We start from the raw sequence: 16,628 nt of genomic DNA, 5'->3' as shown, positions 1-16,628 counted from the left end.
AAAAAAATGATCTCATTTTATTTTTGCAAGAATTAGAGAAATGGAGGCAAGAAGCAAGACAAGTAGGAGCTTGGACACATAGATGTGGATGCTTTATTGTTATCTTGATAAAGGTTCCTGGTGTTGGAAATAGTGAAGGAATGACCATACAAAGAAAAAATCACAACTGTACCACTGCAGCAAGGCCAATGTCCACGAGTTGCTCTCCAAGGCCAAGGAATACCTAACATAAAAGAATCACCTTAATATAGAGGAACAATTTTGTTTACACATTAGCTATTAGTCCAATCCAATAAAGTTCAGAGAAATTATATGCTATTCTTTAGATAAAAGAGTCATAAAGATGTGTAATACCATGAAGGAATCATTGAGCAATTTTTTTTTCTAAGAAGGTGAAGTAGGTGAGAGAAAAGAGAATAAATTTAAAAAGAAAAAAAAGACTCAAAATATGTACTCAAAAGATTTACTTTCAGAAAAAATTGAAGACCTTATTTGATGCTTGTCCAAGATTGGATATTCCTTTTAAATAGTAAAAAGAAAATGTAGAGACTCTCCTTCAACCGTATAGGACAAGCAAGATGATGACTTTTTATACTGAGAAATAGTTATTATAGATTCAACTGAGATGAACCCAAGAAATACCTTTATTAAACGCTATAAATCCTCTGTGGCAATGCGTCTGATGTCAGCTTTAGAACTGGGGAGATAAACAAGTAATACCAGAGAAAATACCAGGATAAAAGGTGCTAGGATTATTAGATGGCTTCTGTGACGTTTCTGCTCACAAAAGAGCCCATTTATTCTCTTTATTAGCAAGAGAAGGAGATGGGGAAAGAGGTGCTTAATAAAGATTAGTTTGAAAACTGCAGACTGGAGGGGTCATGGGTGAGGGCAAGTCTATCACCGTAAAGCCCAGCCAGGATCAATCTGCATCAATCTAAGCCTGAGGCATGACAATAAGGTTGAGAAGAGAGAAATGGGTCTTGGAAATATGGAGAAGGGGAAAAATTGATGGGACTCTCACTGATTCATCTCGCAGCCACATGTGACCGTATCACATGTGAGTCTCGTGGTGTGTGGGGTGAACCTGCAGAGTCCTTCTACTTCCGCCTTTGAGGCCTCTCCAGACATCTTCTGAGTCATAAGCAAGCCCTTCTTCTGGGTCATAAGCAAGCCCTTCTATCTTCTCTTGGCTTGTCACGGTCATATTGTTTTGTGCGATGGCTTCATGTCCTACCTCCACTGTGTGTGACTCATCTCTCCCTTTTTGACCTTCCTTCCAACTCTCCAGATGGAAGTGTCACCTGGAACCATGGTAAACACCATTTAATCTCTTCATAGTGTGCTGCATCTTCCTCCTGGATTTTTGGGAAACATTGTGACTCCTATGGCCCCCTTCTCTAGTTCCATATCTCTATGGGAATGCAAACACTTTTCTAGTAGTCTCTTGCTCCCTGTGAGCTATTTCTTCTCCACCCTCATATAAAAACCCTTCTCCCTTTAAAACAAAGGCTACCTGGCTAGATTAGCTACTAACTTTCTTGTTCTCTGACCAATTTTTAGTGAGACTTATTTTTATGAGAGGCATTTGTGCTTGATTAATTGAAGCTTCTTGTGTCAATTATCCTGGTAAACTTCAATGTCATTGGGAATGACTTGGCCAACGTCCAGCCTCATGTTTCCTAATTCTTCATTGTCATAAAATTTAGCTCCATTCCATTTCTGCTACTCACACCCAGTGGCTGCACTCAGGACTTGATCATTACTGAGAACTCCATGGCTAAAATTCTTTCATATCCACGGATCACTATTACTTCCTACTTTCCAGATTGTTTACGCTCTTATTTCCTCACTACCTGGTTTTCTACGTCCATGAAATGTCCAGTCTGATATCTTATTGGCTCTTTTTAAATTTATTTTATTCCTGAGACAAGGTCTTGCTATAATGCTCAGGCTGGTCTTGAATTCCTGGGCTCAAGCAATCTTCCTGACTTAGCCTCCTGAGGTGCTGAGACTACAGGTATGCACCACTGTGCCTGGCTCATCTATTTTTTTTCTAACTTCACATTTGCCATTTTATTTATATATTAATATGAACCAAAATAATCCTTCGTTGGAATCATGATCTTATAAAATCCTCAATTCCATTGCCCCCTTCTACTTTTTCATTACGGAACTTTTATAAAACCTTGACTCTGAATGAACCCAAACAGTAATGAAAGAGAAGAGTAATATAGGTAGAAAATTGGTGCCACAACAAGCTAATGATCCTTTTTAAAAATATTTATGTTTTTTAGAAGTAGTTAGACACAATACTTTTATTTTGTTTATTTATTTTTATGTGGTGCTGAGGATCGAACCCAGGGCCTTGCACATGCTAGACGAGAGCTCTACCACTGAGCTACAATCCCAGCCCCGACAAGCTCATGATTCTTAACCTTGGATCTACTGGGTACTTTTTCCATGTGTCCAGAAGTCAACGATGTCACTATGCGGATCTGATTTTAAGCCTCCTAATAGACCCCCATCCTTCTTATTCTCAGCAATTTGCTTCAGTCTTCCCAACTCATGCCATTTGGTAGAAACTCCTTTAATTTCTGCCACTCGATCTGTATGGTGTTGTTTTGATTCGCTTATTCACTGATTAGAACAATTTTAGAGGAAGAAAAGTTTATTTGGGGCTCATGATTTTGGAGATGGCCAACTCCACTGCTGTGTGTCCAAGGTAAGGCAGAACATAATGGCAGAAGGGAGAGAGAGGGGGGGGCGGGGCGGGGGAGGGAGACATCCACTCATCAGGGGCAAAGTATATATCAGAAATGCCCCAATGACTCACCTCCTCCAGCCACAACCAACCTGCCTACAGTTATCACCCAGTTAATCCCTTTCAGTGGGTTAATGCACTAATTAGGTTAAGGTTCTCACAATCCAATCATTTCACCTCTTAACTTTATTGCATAGTCTCATACATGTGCTTTTGGGGGACACCTCATATCTAAACCACAATAGTTGTCCTCCTCTTTTCTGTTCTACAAACCCCATCATCCAAATCCCATCTCCTTTCAGATCTTCCACCTTCATCTCTCTTCTCATTCATCTGCTCCCTGCCAGGAGAACAAGTGAGTTTCTGTCAACACAAAAAACAACACTCCCTCCATCCTGAAGGCACTCTGAAAAGAATGGACTTGCCCCAGCCCAATATACTTTTAATTGCCTCTTACAGAAATGAGAACACAGGTAAGTGCAATGAAAAAGAAACCCGGAGCAAGGAATCGATAATGTGGCTGCCAAAACACTCTCAATGAAATCTGCTTCTTTGAACACATTTGGTAGCAGGCTTACGCCAATCGAAGCAAATTCTTCATTCCGACCAGAACACTGGAAAAAGAAAAAGGGGGCAACGAGGAGCCAAAAATGGGATATATAGCTTTTGTTTCTGATCACAAAATAGACAGGGCAGAATTCACTTTGTCAAAACCAGGTACTTGGATAAAGGAGGAAGGAGCAAGACCACGTTACAGATGAGTGAATGGAAAACCAGAGAAGATGCCTGTGTTAAGGGCAGCGAGGGGAGGGCCAAAGATGAAGCTTGGCTTTGAAAGGATGTGACAGGAAGATACAAGGGAAGGAGCACACTGAGCTGCCTCAAAGAACAGACGAAGCATCTTCGTCATTACAAGGCCGCACAATGCTAACTGGGCTTTCAACTTTTCAAAGTCTTCTCACATCTGAGATTCCATTTTTATCCTCACAGCAACCTGAGGGGGGGTGTGTGTAGGAAGGCATCTTGGATGAGAGAAAACAAGGAAAAAGTAGATGAAGCAAAAGTGAAAACACGTGTTGGTTCCTTTGGACAGGAGGTGATGAGGAAAGAGAGAGAGAATAAAGGTAAAAATTAAAGCCCTGTTAAAGGATTAATTGGAGGATGAAGGAGAAAAAGCAGAGAGGGTGAATGAGGGTAGATTTCACCTGAAAACAAAGACCCAACAAAGTGGATGGAATTTCTTTCTTCTCCTCCCCTCCCCGCTCACCATTATTCAGGAAAGAAAATCCCAGAGAAGACCGGGTTGTGCAAAGGGGCCAGAAAAGTAGAGATGATTTACCAAGGATGAGACTATGAACTTCAGGAGCCTGGGGGACTCCCAGCTTTGTCTGTGCATGGGAACATGAAGATTTGGGGTGGGGAGTGGAATGAAGACAAAGGAACAAATCTTTAGTCTGACTCTTGGGATTTTTGACCTCTACCTAACCTTAAAGACTGCTGTAGTAAGACAAAGGACTAGAGAAACGAGAGAGGTAAGAACACAAATGCTCAAAGACGGGAAAGGATGCCAACATTTCAAGAATCTAAATGGAAGAATACAATGGACTGTCTGATATTCAGACTCTGCACAAACAAAGCAAAGACACAGTAAGTTTATTTAATATACTGGGGTTAGGGGAGATTGGGGAAAAGCGTTGGTGTCAAACATGAAGATTCCAAGCCTGAGAACAGAGACTCACTGGGCAAGCTGATTAGATTCAGGATGTGGGAAACGTGTGTCCTCAGAATATGTGTTCTAAATGGATGAATTAGAAAATAAATCATACCGTGAAGAGGGCAGGAGGGAGAGGGGCACAGGTGTCTAAGTAATCTCTGGCTGATGAACAGCAATACTGCTTCTAGAAATATGCATGGAGCTTATGCCAAGGGCAAGCCGGAGATAATGTATTCAGAGACAAATAAGCAATATGGATCAGGGAGGGGTCAGTTTGCCTGACTGACAGAAAGCTTCAAACTACATGATGGAATAGTTGGAGGTCAACTGGCTAGGAACACTAGGAAATTGCTCATAAACACAGTATATAAAAGCCTCCAGGAGGGAAAACACTGAATGAAAATGAGGAAACTAGGTTTATCTCTATAAAAGGAGCAAAGCTTCTAGTGGACAGAAGGAATGCAGAACACTCTGCAAGACTGAGAGTCAGGAATAACTTAGCCATGACCATAGTTCTTATGACAGTCCTTCATTTATCTGTTAATTCATTCCCCAAATACTTACTGAGTACATCTGTGGTAGTTTCACAATTAGGCTCTGGTAAAGAGACGATGTGCAAGATGTCAAGGTCCCTGACCTCAAAGATGTCAGTGACAAGCAGGCAGGCAAGCGTAAAGTGAAATTATCCATGATTAAATTAGAATTGTATTAAATGCCCTGGTGCAAATATATAGAATTCTATAAGAATGTATAATTGGGAAGCAAATCGTCTTGCAGGGAGGAGGTCAGGAGAGGCTGATCTTTGCAGGATGAATAGGCATTGGACTGTCAAGAATATTTCAGATAAAAGGAACCATTTGTGCAAATGTCCTAGTTCAGGAAGGCTTGGTGAATGACTGAGGATCTGAAACAGTCAGGTGGCTGGCGTAGAATGAGCATGGGGGAAGGTAAGACCTAAGGCTGGACAGAAAGGACAGTCTGTAAATGCCACATAGATCATGTTAATGATACTGGACTTAACCTTTAGAACAATGGGATTCCACTGGAAAGTTTTAAGTACAGAGTGATATGACCAGATTTGAGGTTTAGCAGGATGACTCTGGTGGAAGGGTTCAGAGGATTGCAGGAGAACAGAGATGAGTTAGGAGGCTATTCTGATAATCCAGGTGAGAGATCAATGGTGATTCAGACTAGAATCTAAATGAAAATAGAAACAATTGAATGGATTGGAGACACATTTAGTAGGTTGAATCAATAGGACAAAATGTGGTGAGAGTAGAGGAAGTTTGTTTAAGAGGATTAACTGACAACTTGGTGAATAATGGTGGCATTTACCAAAATAATAGAGGAAAATTTCTGGAGCTAAAATGACATGCCAAGAGATGAGTGGATGAATGGAAAGGACCCACACCCAGACACTCCTGAAATTTCAGGACATGAGGTAGAGAGATGATTCCAGTTTCCAGGGAATAAAAATGGTTCACTAACCAAAAAAACAAGAGAATATCATTCTACTGGCAAATGACCACGCATGAACAAATTGGCTTTTAGAAGACAACAGAGTCACACATCCAAAGTTCTGAGTAGAAATCACTTGGTACTCGAAAAACTATCAAACAATTATTTGGGCTAAATGGAAGCATTTTTAGATACACAAGACTTTGGAAATTTTACTTCTTATGATTCTTGTCTGATGAGATGGAAAATAGGAAATAAAATATGTGGGCTATAAAGATAGTAGAACTAATACAGAATACCAAGAAAATAAGTCCCAGGATGTCAACTTCGTAGGAAACTGAAATATAACTTTTCTATATTAGAATAGGCTTGTCACTGGGCTCTAGGAAGAGTATGTTCAAGAATAAAATGGATTCCTTTCAATGTATAGAATGAATAAGAAGCCAGTGTAAATAGTAAATGGAACTTTTTTCCCCTCCAAGAAAATAAAAGGCGATTTGCAATTCCAGGGGAAAGAAAAAAACTAGAAGCTATCAAAGAAGATTATCATTTACATATGAAGTAAACTGAAATTTTACATGATTTTAAACCTCTACACTAGGAACATTCTTCTTTGAAGACACCTAGAGATTATGATATGGAATCAAAAAGAAAGGGATGTAAACCTAGTCATTACTTGCCTCTGTAGCAGGTAATATGTTTGTATTCATTAGGATACATGTGCTATTTATTGGTTTTAAAATTTAAAAATTAACCCTTAGACCAGATATGCATAAAATTATTCATGGTAACAGGAGAATGAATATGAATTTGTTCTTGATTGCGTAAAAATAAAGGCATAGCTAACACAAGTTAGAAAAATGGAAACCTTAGCTCATAGACAGGGAAGTCAAGAGAAATTACCTGAAATTCATGGCACAAGAAATTAAAATTTTAACTAACAGTACTTAAGTTACAATATATTCAGTAGAGGAATTAAACATTTTAATATAGAGATCTCAATTTGGGAGGTGTTTACCAATAAATTGTATAACTTAGATGAAATGAACAAAGTTCTAGAAAGGAGAAAATTACTGATACTTGATCAAGGTGAAATAGGAAATCTGAATAGACACGTAACTGGAAAAGAGATTGAACTAGTAATTTAAAAACTTCAGAAAAGCTCAGGACTCAGATGGCTTAACCATTGAATTCATAAAAATTAATTCTTATGCTATGATTTGGATATATTTTGGGTTTCTTCCCAGGGTCCCTGTGATTGGGGGCTTTGTCCTTTGGAGTGGTGGTATTAGGATATGCTGTGGAGTCTTTAAGAGGTGTGGACTAGTGGGGATTCTTGTGTCATTAAGGGTATGGCCCAAGAAAGGGATTATCTTGTGTTTTTCTTGAGTTCTAAGAGAACTGTTACATAAGCAACAAGTTCAGTCTGGCCCTCCCTCTCTGTTTCCTGTCTTCTCTGTGATTCTCCCGATATATGGCCCTGCCATCCACCATCAGGCCTTTGCCAGAACCTGCACTGTGCTATTTGGAATTTCAGCCTCACAAACTATGAGATAAATCAACATTTTTTCTTTATGAAGCTAACTGCCTCAAGTATTTTGTTGTAGTGACAAAAAGCTGATGTCAATCTTTCACAAAATCTTTTAAGACAAAAAAAAAAAAAAGGAAGGAAACACTATTAAACTCATTCTGCTATATAAACTCCTAGGATTATTCTGATACTAAAGTCAGACAAAGACATCCGTGGAAAGGAAAAAAATAGGTCAATATCCCTTATGAATCTCCATGTCAATATCTTCACTGGGGATGTTGGCACACATCTGTAATCCCAGCAGTTCAGGAGGCTAAGGCAGGAGGATCACCAAATTTCAGGTCAACCTCAGCAACTTAGTGAGATCCTGGCTGAAAATAAAAAAAATAATAAGGGCTGGGGATATAGTTTAGTGGTAAAGTACCCCTGGGTTCAGTCCTCAATACTCCACCCCCCCAAAATATATCCTCAACAGAAGATAAGAAAATGGAGTTCAGAAATATATAAGAAAATTTATACACTGAGGCCAGTTGGAATCCCAGGAGTTTAAGTTTTGTTAATTTAAAAAAAATAAAGAATACAATATACTATTATGTTGGCTGTTTATCACTGTGACAAAATACCTGAGAAAATCATTGAGAGGAAGGAAGATTTATTTTGGCCCATGGTTTCAATCCATGGTCACTTGTCCACATCATTTTGGCCATTTGGTGAGGCAGAACATCATGATAGAGACCATTTAGTGCTCACCTAATGGTACTCAGGAAGCAGAGACACAGAGAAAGGCAAGGGACAAGTAATACCTTTGAAGGCATGACCCCAGTGATTTGCCTTTTTAAACTACGACCCGCCTCCTAAAGTTTTTATTACTTCCCAATAGTACCACCAGTAGGAGAACAAACCTTCAATACATGAGCCTTGGGGGACATTCCAGATCAAAACTATAACAGCCCAATTAATAGAATCAATAGAAGATATATTATCACTGTACAGTAATCAAATGCTTGCAGGAGAAGCATTTGACAATTTTTAACACCTTTTCACCATATGAGGAAATAAACTCAACAAACTAGAACTTGAAGGCAACTTCTCTAATCCAATACGGGACTTCTGCCAAGAACCCACACAGCTAACGTCAGACTTAACGGTGAAGACTAAATTTTTTCCTCTAAGATCAATGACAAGAATATCAAAATTTGCCACTCCTACTTAACATTGTACAGGAAATTCTAGCCAGAGAAATTAAGAAAACAAAACAAAACAAAACAAAAATCAACCAACCAAACAAAAAGGCTTCCAGACTGGAAAAAAGAAATAGCAGAACTCTCTGTACTTATAGGTGACATGACAGTGCATCTGGAAAATCCTAGGGAATCCACTAATAATAATACTAGGTCCAATAAATAAGTTTGGCAATTTTTTAGGATAAAACTTTACTCGAAGTGAAACTGAAGTGGAGGAAACCATTTCATTTACAATGGAATAAAAATAAACTTAGAAATAAATTTAACAAAGGGAGTGCAAGATTTGTGCACTTAAGGCTACACAATATTGTTCTAAAAACTGAATTAGAAAATTAAATAAATGGGAAGGCACTCTATGTTCATGGATCAAAACCCTAAGTATTGTTAAGGTGACAATTTTCCCAAAATTGACCTATGTGCCTAGTACAATCCCTGTTAAAATCTGAGCTCTTTAATTTTTGCTGAAACTGAAAAGCTAGTTTTACAATTTATATGGAAATATGAGAGACCTCACGTAGCCCAAATAATCTTGAAATAAAGAACAAAGCTGAAGGACTCATACTTCTTGATTTCAAACTTACTATAAAGTGACACATGGATCATGAGAATAGAATTAAAATAAGTTTTTATATTTATGGTCAATTTAATTTTGTTAAGAGTTCTAGGACAATTAAATCATGAAAGAGTAGTCTTTTCTGTAAATGGCACAGGGGACAATTGGATATACACATGCCATGGGGCAAAGCTGGACCTCTTCCTTACACCATATGCAAACATTAACTTGAAATGAATCACAGACCTAAATATAAATCTCTTAGAAGAAAACATGGGAGAACAAATATTTGTGACTTTGGGTTGGGCAATAGTTTTTAAAATGCAATACCAAACCCCACTTATCCAAAGAAGGAAATAAACTGGATTTCAACAAGATTAAAAATTTTGTGCTTAAACAAGTAAAATGAACCTCCATAGAATGGGAGAAAATATTTGCAAATCCTATGTATGATAAAGACCTTGGATTCAGAATATATAAAGAACTCTACTACTCAACAATAGAAAGACAAATAACCAAAATTCTAAAGATGGACTAAGGATTTGGATAGATATTTCTCTAAAGAAGATATACAAATGTCCAATAAGCACATGAAAAGATGCTCAACATCATTTGGGAAATGCAAATCCAAACTATAGGGAGCTATACACTTCATACCCACTATGGTAGGTAAAAGATGAACAATAACAAGTGTTGAAGCTGTGGAGAAACTGGATTCACATATCACTGGTGGGCATATAAAATTGTAAGCTGTTTTGGAAAACAGTTTTGAAGTTCCTCAAAAAGTTAAAACATAAAGTTGCCATATGATGCAGCACTTCTACTCCTTAGGTATATACCCAAGAGAATTGAAAATATTTTTAACGCTTTTATTATAATTGAAAACACTTGTGCACACACAAAGTTGTATGTGGATGGTCACAGCAACATCATTCATGATAATGAAAAGATGAAACAGCCCAAATGCCCATCAACAGATGAATGCATAAATAAGAGGTAGTATAGCCATATAATGGAAGATTATCCAGCCACATGAAGGAAGTTCTGATACATGTTTTGACCTTGAAAAACTTTTGTGAGATGAAAGAAGCTAGTCATAGGAGAAGCATTTATTGTATGATTCCATGTATATGAAATGTCCAGAACAGGCATATATTAGACACAGAAAGTAGATTGATGGTTGACTAGCTCTAGGGAGGTGGTGGGATTCAATAGGGAGTGATTGCCAGCATATATAGCATTTATTTGGGGGAAAATAATATTTTTTCCAAATTTAGAATGTTGCATAGTTTTGTGAATATACTAAAATACTTTGAATTGCATACTTTATTTATTTATTTATGTGGTGGGGTTCTTGTTGTATTGCTCAGGCTAGCCTTGGACTTGTGATCCTCCTGCCTCAGCCTTCCTAGTAGTTGGGAATACAAGGGTGCACCACCATGGCTGGCTGAATTATGCACTTTAAATGGGTGAATTGTATGGCTTATGAATTATATCTCAGCAAAACCTGTTGAAAAATTTGGGAGAACAGATAGAGTCTTGGTGAGTAGTAGCATGTCTCATTTGTATCTATGGGATTTTAATTTATAGAGATAAGGGGACAAGAGGAAGCTAATGCCACTGAAGGGGTATTTTTTTTTTTATCACATTTTATCACATTTCCTGAAAGAGACACATTATACCATGCAGGGCCAAGTGGGGGAAGTACTAGGTTTGGTCAGGAGGTAAAGGGAGCAAGGGTAAATCCAAGTCAGAGCCTTTCTCAAGGTTTTCATAGGGAACACAAGGCAGGGCAGGGTAAGTAGATCAGGACTGCTTAATATGATTATTTCTGGTGAGCGTTGGGGCATCTGGACTGTCCCTATTTGTCTGGTACCTGACTGTGGGTTGACTTAGGGCAGGAGGAATACTGGGCTTGGTGTGTGAGAGCTCACCAAGGAGATGGGTGGACGTCTAGACTGGTTAGTTTGCACAGGAGAAGTGTGCTCTCAGGTGACCCCTTTCCTATCTGGAAGACCAACCTGGGAGCTTTGAGAGGGGCAGTCTCTCTCCCTATCCACAAGGTCATTAATGTCATTGCATCAAGAAAGCAGAAAACAAAACAAAAGTAAAATAAAATGAAATAAAATAAAAAATTAAAAAACTCATAAAACTCTAATAAAATATTTTTTAAAAAAATAAAAAATAAGCTTAAAAAAGACAGTGTGGTCTGTATACCTACTGTGTGACACATGGATGCCAACAGACACACGGAGTTTCAGATAACAGTGGGAGCTAGATTCCTACTTCTCATCTCATGGAATAAATAGGTCTCTAAAACTGATTAAATTTAGAAATGGCGACAAACGATCACTAGTATGAATCAGAAAAGTAACTCAGGAGGACTAAACTTAGAAATGGTCAAAAACTGTGTCTGGAAGAAAGGACTTGGTATGGGGAAGGCCGGAGCTGTTTTTGTTTTTTTTTAAATTCAACTTTATTATTCATTCTTTAAAAATACTGTGAGCAGGTGTTACTTGATTCTTTTTAAGAAACTGTGAAAGTCCATATTTAGTTAGTGAATAAGGAATAGTTAATTCCTTCTTTCAATTATACAACTCATCTACTCTATAGGACCAGGGTAGTTTTATCTCCCAAGGCATGTGCTGTGTTTTCCTTTCAGTACACAATGAATAAAAGACTGACTACTCAGGAAGTTGTATTACATAGTCTGCATTTTTGTTTTATAAAAACTCATCACGTCTTTATTTAACTCTGAAAAAAAAATACAGTTTTGCTAGTTTTATAGTTTGTGTTAGTCATTCATTGGCTCACTCCTTCTTAAATCATTGGCTCATGGTATCCTTGGGTTCTTCTTGCACAGATTCAACCAACCATGAATGAATATTAAAAAAAAAATTGTGTCTGCATTAAACATGTACAGATTTTTCTTGTTGTTCCCTAAACAATGTAACAACTATTTCCATAGCATTGGGATTATAAGTCATCTAGAGGGCTGAGGCTGTGGCTCAGAGATATAGAGCGCTCCCCTAGCAGGCGTGAGGCACTGGCTTCCATCCTCAGCACCAAATAAAAGTAAAATAAAGATATTGTGTCCACCTATAACTAAAAAATAAATATAAACAAATAAGACCTCATCTAGAGGTCATTGAAAGTATATGAGAGAAGGTGCATGGTGGTATGCATGCAAATACTACATCATTTATATAAAGGACTTGAGCATCCATGGTTTAGGTATCTGTTGGGGGTCCTGGAACCGATTCCCTACAGGTACTATGGATGAGTGTGTGTGTGTGTGTGGGGGGGTGGGGCAGGCATTACACCCATGACATAAAAAAACACAATACTAAGAACTAGAGATAACAAGGTTGAAAATAATACCCAAGGGGTGCTCACTCAGAGAGACAGAAGTCACCAGGCAATGACAATGTGGCATTCGTAGAGATAGGGTGCTCTAGAAATACATGGGAGGGGAGCCTACAACCTCAGGAATCAAACAGGACTTCTTAGAGGTGATGATGTTAAAGTCAACCCAGCAGGATAAGTAGACCGAGGCTAGGGAAGAGAATGTAGGAGGGGAAACAGCATATTTTGGAGAATGAAAAGTAATTGAGTTTGGTGCAATAATGTAGAGTGTAAAAGGAATAGGTAGGCAGAGGAACAGGCCCCTGAATATGTCCATTTGCTCATCTCTGGAACCCACGAATATGTACTTCACATAGCAAAGAGAATTCTACACATGTGAGTAAATTAAGGATTTCGAGATTCAAGAATTATCCTGGATTGTCTGAGTGGGTTCAATGAAATTGAACCCTACACAGCACAGAGTGGGCCTCTCTCTCAGATGATATTCTCTAGTTTTGCTTCAGCAATGACCTTGATTCTCTACTGTTTATAAATGGAGAGTATTGCATAGTGAACCTTGAATCTGGAAAAGAGAACCCACAGACCCAAGAGTAAAGGGGGCTAGTACAACGTTGGTTCCAAGAGGAGGTTTTCCTTACCTTGATTTTCCACATCTTTCAGTGGATCTACCCCAGGGGACAGGATAAAAAACATTGGAGTGGCTGGTCCTGATTCTTCAAAGGAAGTTGCAAAATCTAGTGCTCTTCCCATTACGTATTTGCTTCCTAACTTCTCCTCAACAAAATCTCTGCCAGAAAGAAAGTATACACACATATAGTCAGAAAACGATAACATTTGAGAAATGGAAGCCTCTAGAAAAGAAAGAATAGGCCCCAGATCGTGGATTAGGTAGCTATAGAGCTAGGACTGGCTACAAGTCCACAACTTGTCAACACTTACAAACTGTGCTGCTAGTTGGAGGATAGCTCATCTAGATCAGAGCTCCTTCTGTACTACTGTCCAACCAGGTCACTACCAACTCCAGCCTGGCGCCCTCTCACGTCAATCCATCCATAGGGTTGATTAGGACCAATGCCTTCTGAATACTTTTTGGCAGCTAGACCACCATTCTCTAGATCCTTGCTATGCACCATTCCTGCCCAAGATTTAGAGCTCTACCAGATTCTTTCTTTGCTCTCATCTTTCGTCATTCTCCGTTTTCTTTCCTCTCACTCCATTGAACAATGCTTCCCTTCTGAAGTGGCCCATTTTGTGCTAAATAAATCCTCACAGCTGCAAACGTTTTATGACGGTCTTGCCAAACTCCTGACCTTCACTGAGACTTCCACTATCCCCCGAGGACATTATTTCTTCATGCAGCCTTCTCCTCTGGGCTCATACTCCTGCACCTGAGGATTGTCAGTGATCAGGGTTCTGCTCACTGTCCAGTGCTATTTTTAAACCATTACCTTCCCATTATCATGCTTCCAGTGAGGCTCATTATCCCTGTCTCACCACTATCCATGCACATCATTGTCATCTATCGCCCCATTTGGCCACACTTCTCATTCACTGAACACTCGAGCCTTAGGCTCCTGGACTTCCTCTCCTCTTGCCTGGGTAACATCAATATCCATGTGGACAATCCTCTATCCTCTAAGTGACCTCAATTTGAGTAATCTTTCATTTCCTTCCCTCTTCAGCTACCTAATTCCATGGCTACACCTTCATCCATATCATTACTTGGAAACTTCTCTTATGTCTGATGCCATAAAGGGAGCTATCCCTTTTTCTAACACTGTGTATCCTTATACTTGTTTTGGTGATGCACCTTTACTTCACCTATTCTTTGCCCTGGTGCCATTACAAATGCAGGAATTTCAGTATCCTGGCCTTTCTGGTATTTTCCCCCATACCACCTTACTTTATTCATTTTCCTATCCAGAATAGACTCTGTGACCTATATAATTTCTTTTTTTCTTTAAAAAATAATTTCATTGATGTATAATCAATATACCCTACAATTCACTCATTTTTAAGTATATTTTTCAATGTTTTTAAAGTACATTTACCAAGTTGCACAATCTTACCATAATCTACTGTTTGAACTTGATTTTCATCACACTATAGATTCCTTATAATTGATTCCAATTCTCATGCCCTCATCCTCAGCAATCACTGATCTGCTTTCTGCCTCTGCAAAATACATGACCTATGACTCCTAGTCATTTTCTTGCCAACATCCTTACCTTCCTTGCCTAATTCTTATTTCAACACACCAATTTGAGATGATCTGAGCTCTGGATCAATGTAGCTCTGAATGTATACCTGGGATTCTGGAGAAAATCATCCAATGGTGAAGACAGGTGCCCCTACAAGTGCAAGATCTTAACCAGATCGTAACCAGGCCCTTCAGTGCCACTTGGAGCTCCCTGGTCAGCCTTCCCTCCCATTTTTCACAGATCCATTTTCCAACATTCTCCACTCTCTTCAAATATTCAACCTTGCCCCTCTCCCTTTCACACAAATTCAACTGATGGTCTTCCAACTCTTCAGAGAAATGAGAAGCCAGCAGATAAAAATTATCCTCAATTTTCTGCCATTCATTTATTACATTACTTAAAGCTATAACCATCTTTCTTTCCCTTTTAAAAAACATGTGATGAAAGAGATGTTTTTCTTGCTAAGGATGAACTCTCTGTTCTTTGGAATTTTGGTTGTTGATAAAAAGGATCTTATTACCGTACACACATGGCCTAGACGCTCAACCGCTATGGTTTATATTATTAATATCCCCCTAAAAGCTCATGTGTTAGGCAATGCAGGGATGTTCAGAGGTGAAATGATTAGATGATGGGCTCTGTAACCTCATTAGTAGATTAGTCTGCTTGACAGATTAATAATTTGAATAGATTGCTGGGTGGTTTAACTGTAGGCAGCTGAGGTGTGACTGGGAGAAATAGGTCACTGGGGACATGGCCTGGACAATATCTGCTCCTTGCCCCTCTGCCCCACCCCTCTCCTTCCTGGCTGCCATGATCTGAACAGATTTTCTCTTCCATGTCCTTCCGCCATGATGTTCTGTCTCTGTCCTAAAGCAATGGAGTCAGCCAACCATAGACTGAACATCTGAAACGGTGAACCAACATAAATTTTCTTCCTCTATAATTGTTCTTGTCAGACACTTTGATCATAGCAGTGAAAAGCTGGATAACCCTTTAGCCTTGCCGTCCTGAGACTGTCTTTTGGAGTGCCTGTCCCAGGCCTCCCACCATCCCATGTTCTCTACCTCATGGCGTAGGTCATCCGGTCAGGCCGCATGGCCCTCATCATGCAGAGGCGCTGAAGGGCTGTCTTGTTCTTCCACTCCTGGGGGAACTTCTCCTTCTCGGGACATTCCGACTCCACAAACTTCTTCCAACTTTTGGCAGATCCTTCAATGTCTCGATCCAGATTAGAGAATTCTTCCATTGATGAAAGTGCCTGGGAAATTGCAAAGAATCTTGCTCCAAAATACAGTTTCTCTAGAAAGCTATAATTTGCTGTGTGTTGCATTGGAGGTTGAAAGGCAAGTGGTGTTATATACACAACTCTGTCTCATGTACAGTCTGTTTGGAGTCTTGGATCTTCCTCCAGGAAAAAAAAAAAAAATCAAAGAAGAGAGAGGATTCTGACCTGCTCATCCTCATCAGACTTCCCCCAGTAATATGTAAAATTAGCAAATGACCAGTTTTCTGAGACTATAGACAGCAGAGACTGAGCCACACTTACTTGCATGATATTACATGGAAAAGAGGGGCATAAAGGGGTACCATTACTATTCTGGTTGTGCTACATGGACGCCTAAGTCATAGGCTTCTTCTTTCCATCTGTACACTCACTCTGCCACCAAATCCTGTCAATTCATCTCTCAAAATATCTCATTGACTTTGTATTAATGTCAACTACTAAAATTTCCATGAGTTGTCTATTTCTGTATGGATTAAGTCAATTTGGACATAGCTAAGTAATGAAATCTT

General features: G+C 39.1%; 1 protein-coding gene across 1 annotated transcript in view; it reads right to left on the bottom strand.

The window, feature by feature from the left end:
* The window catches only part of Dnah9 (dynein axonemal heavy chain 9), a 328,584-nt gene that overhangs the window by 36,270 nt on the left and 275,686 nt on the right, over nt 1-16,628 (bottom strand). The window contains exons 60-61 of the mRNA XM_076870265.1: nt 15,899-16,092; nt 13,269-13,417 (exon numbers count right to left, since the gene is read on the bottom strand). Coding sequence (XP_076726380.1) covers nt 13,269-13,417; nt 15,899-16,092 — 343 coding nt within the window. The remainder of the gene's footprint in view (nt 1-13,268; nt 13,418-15,898; nt 16,093-16,628) is intronic.

Source organism: Callospermophilus lateralis, chromosome 11, assembly GCF_048772815.1.
Source record: "Callospermophilus lateralis isolate mCalLat2 chromosome 11, mCalLat2.hap1, whole genome shotgun sequence".
Lineage (NCBI taxonomy): Eukaryota > Metazoa > Chordata > Mammalia > Rodentia > Sciuridae > Callospermophilus > Callospermophilus lateralis.
This window is presented reverse-complemented; position numbering and strand designations above follow the sequence as displayed.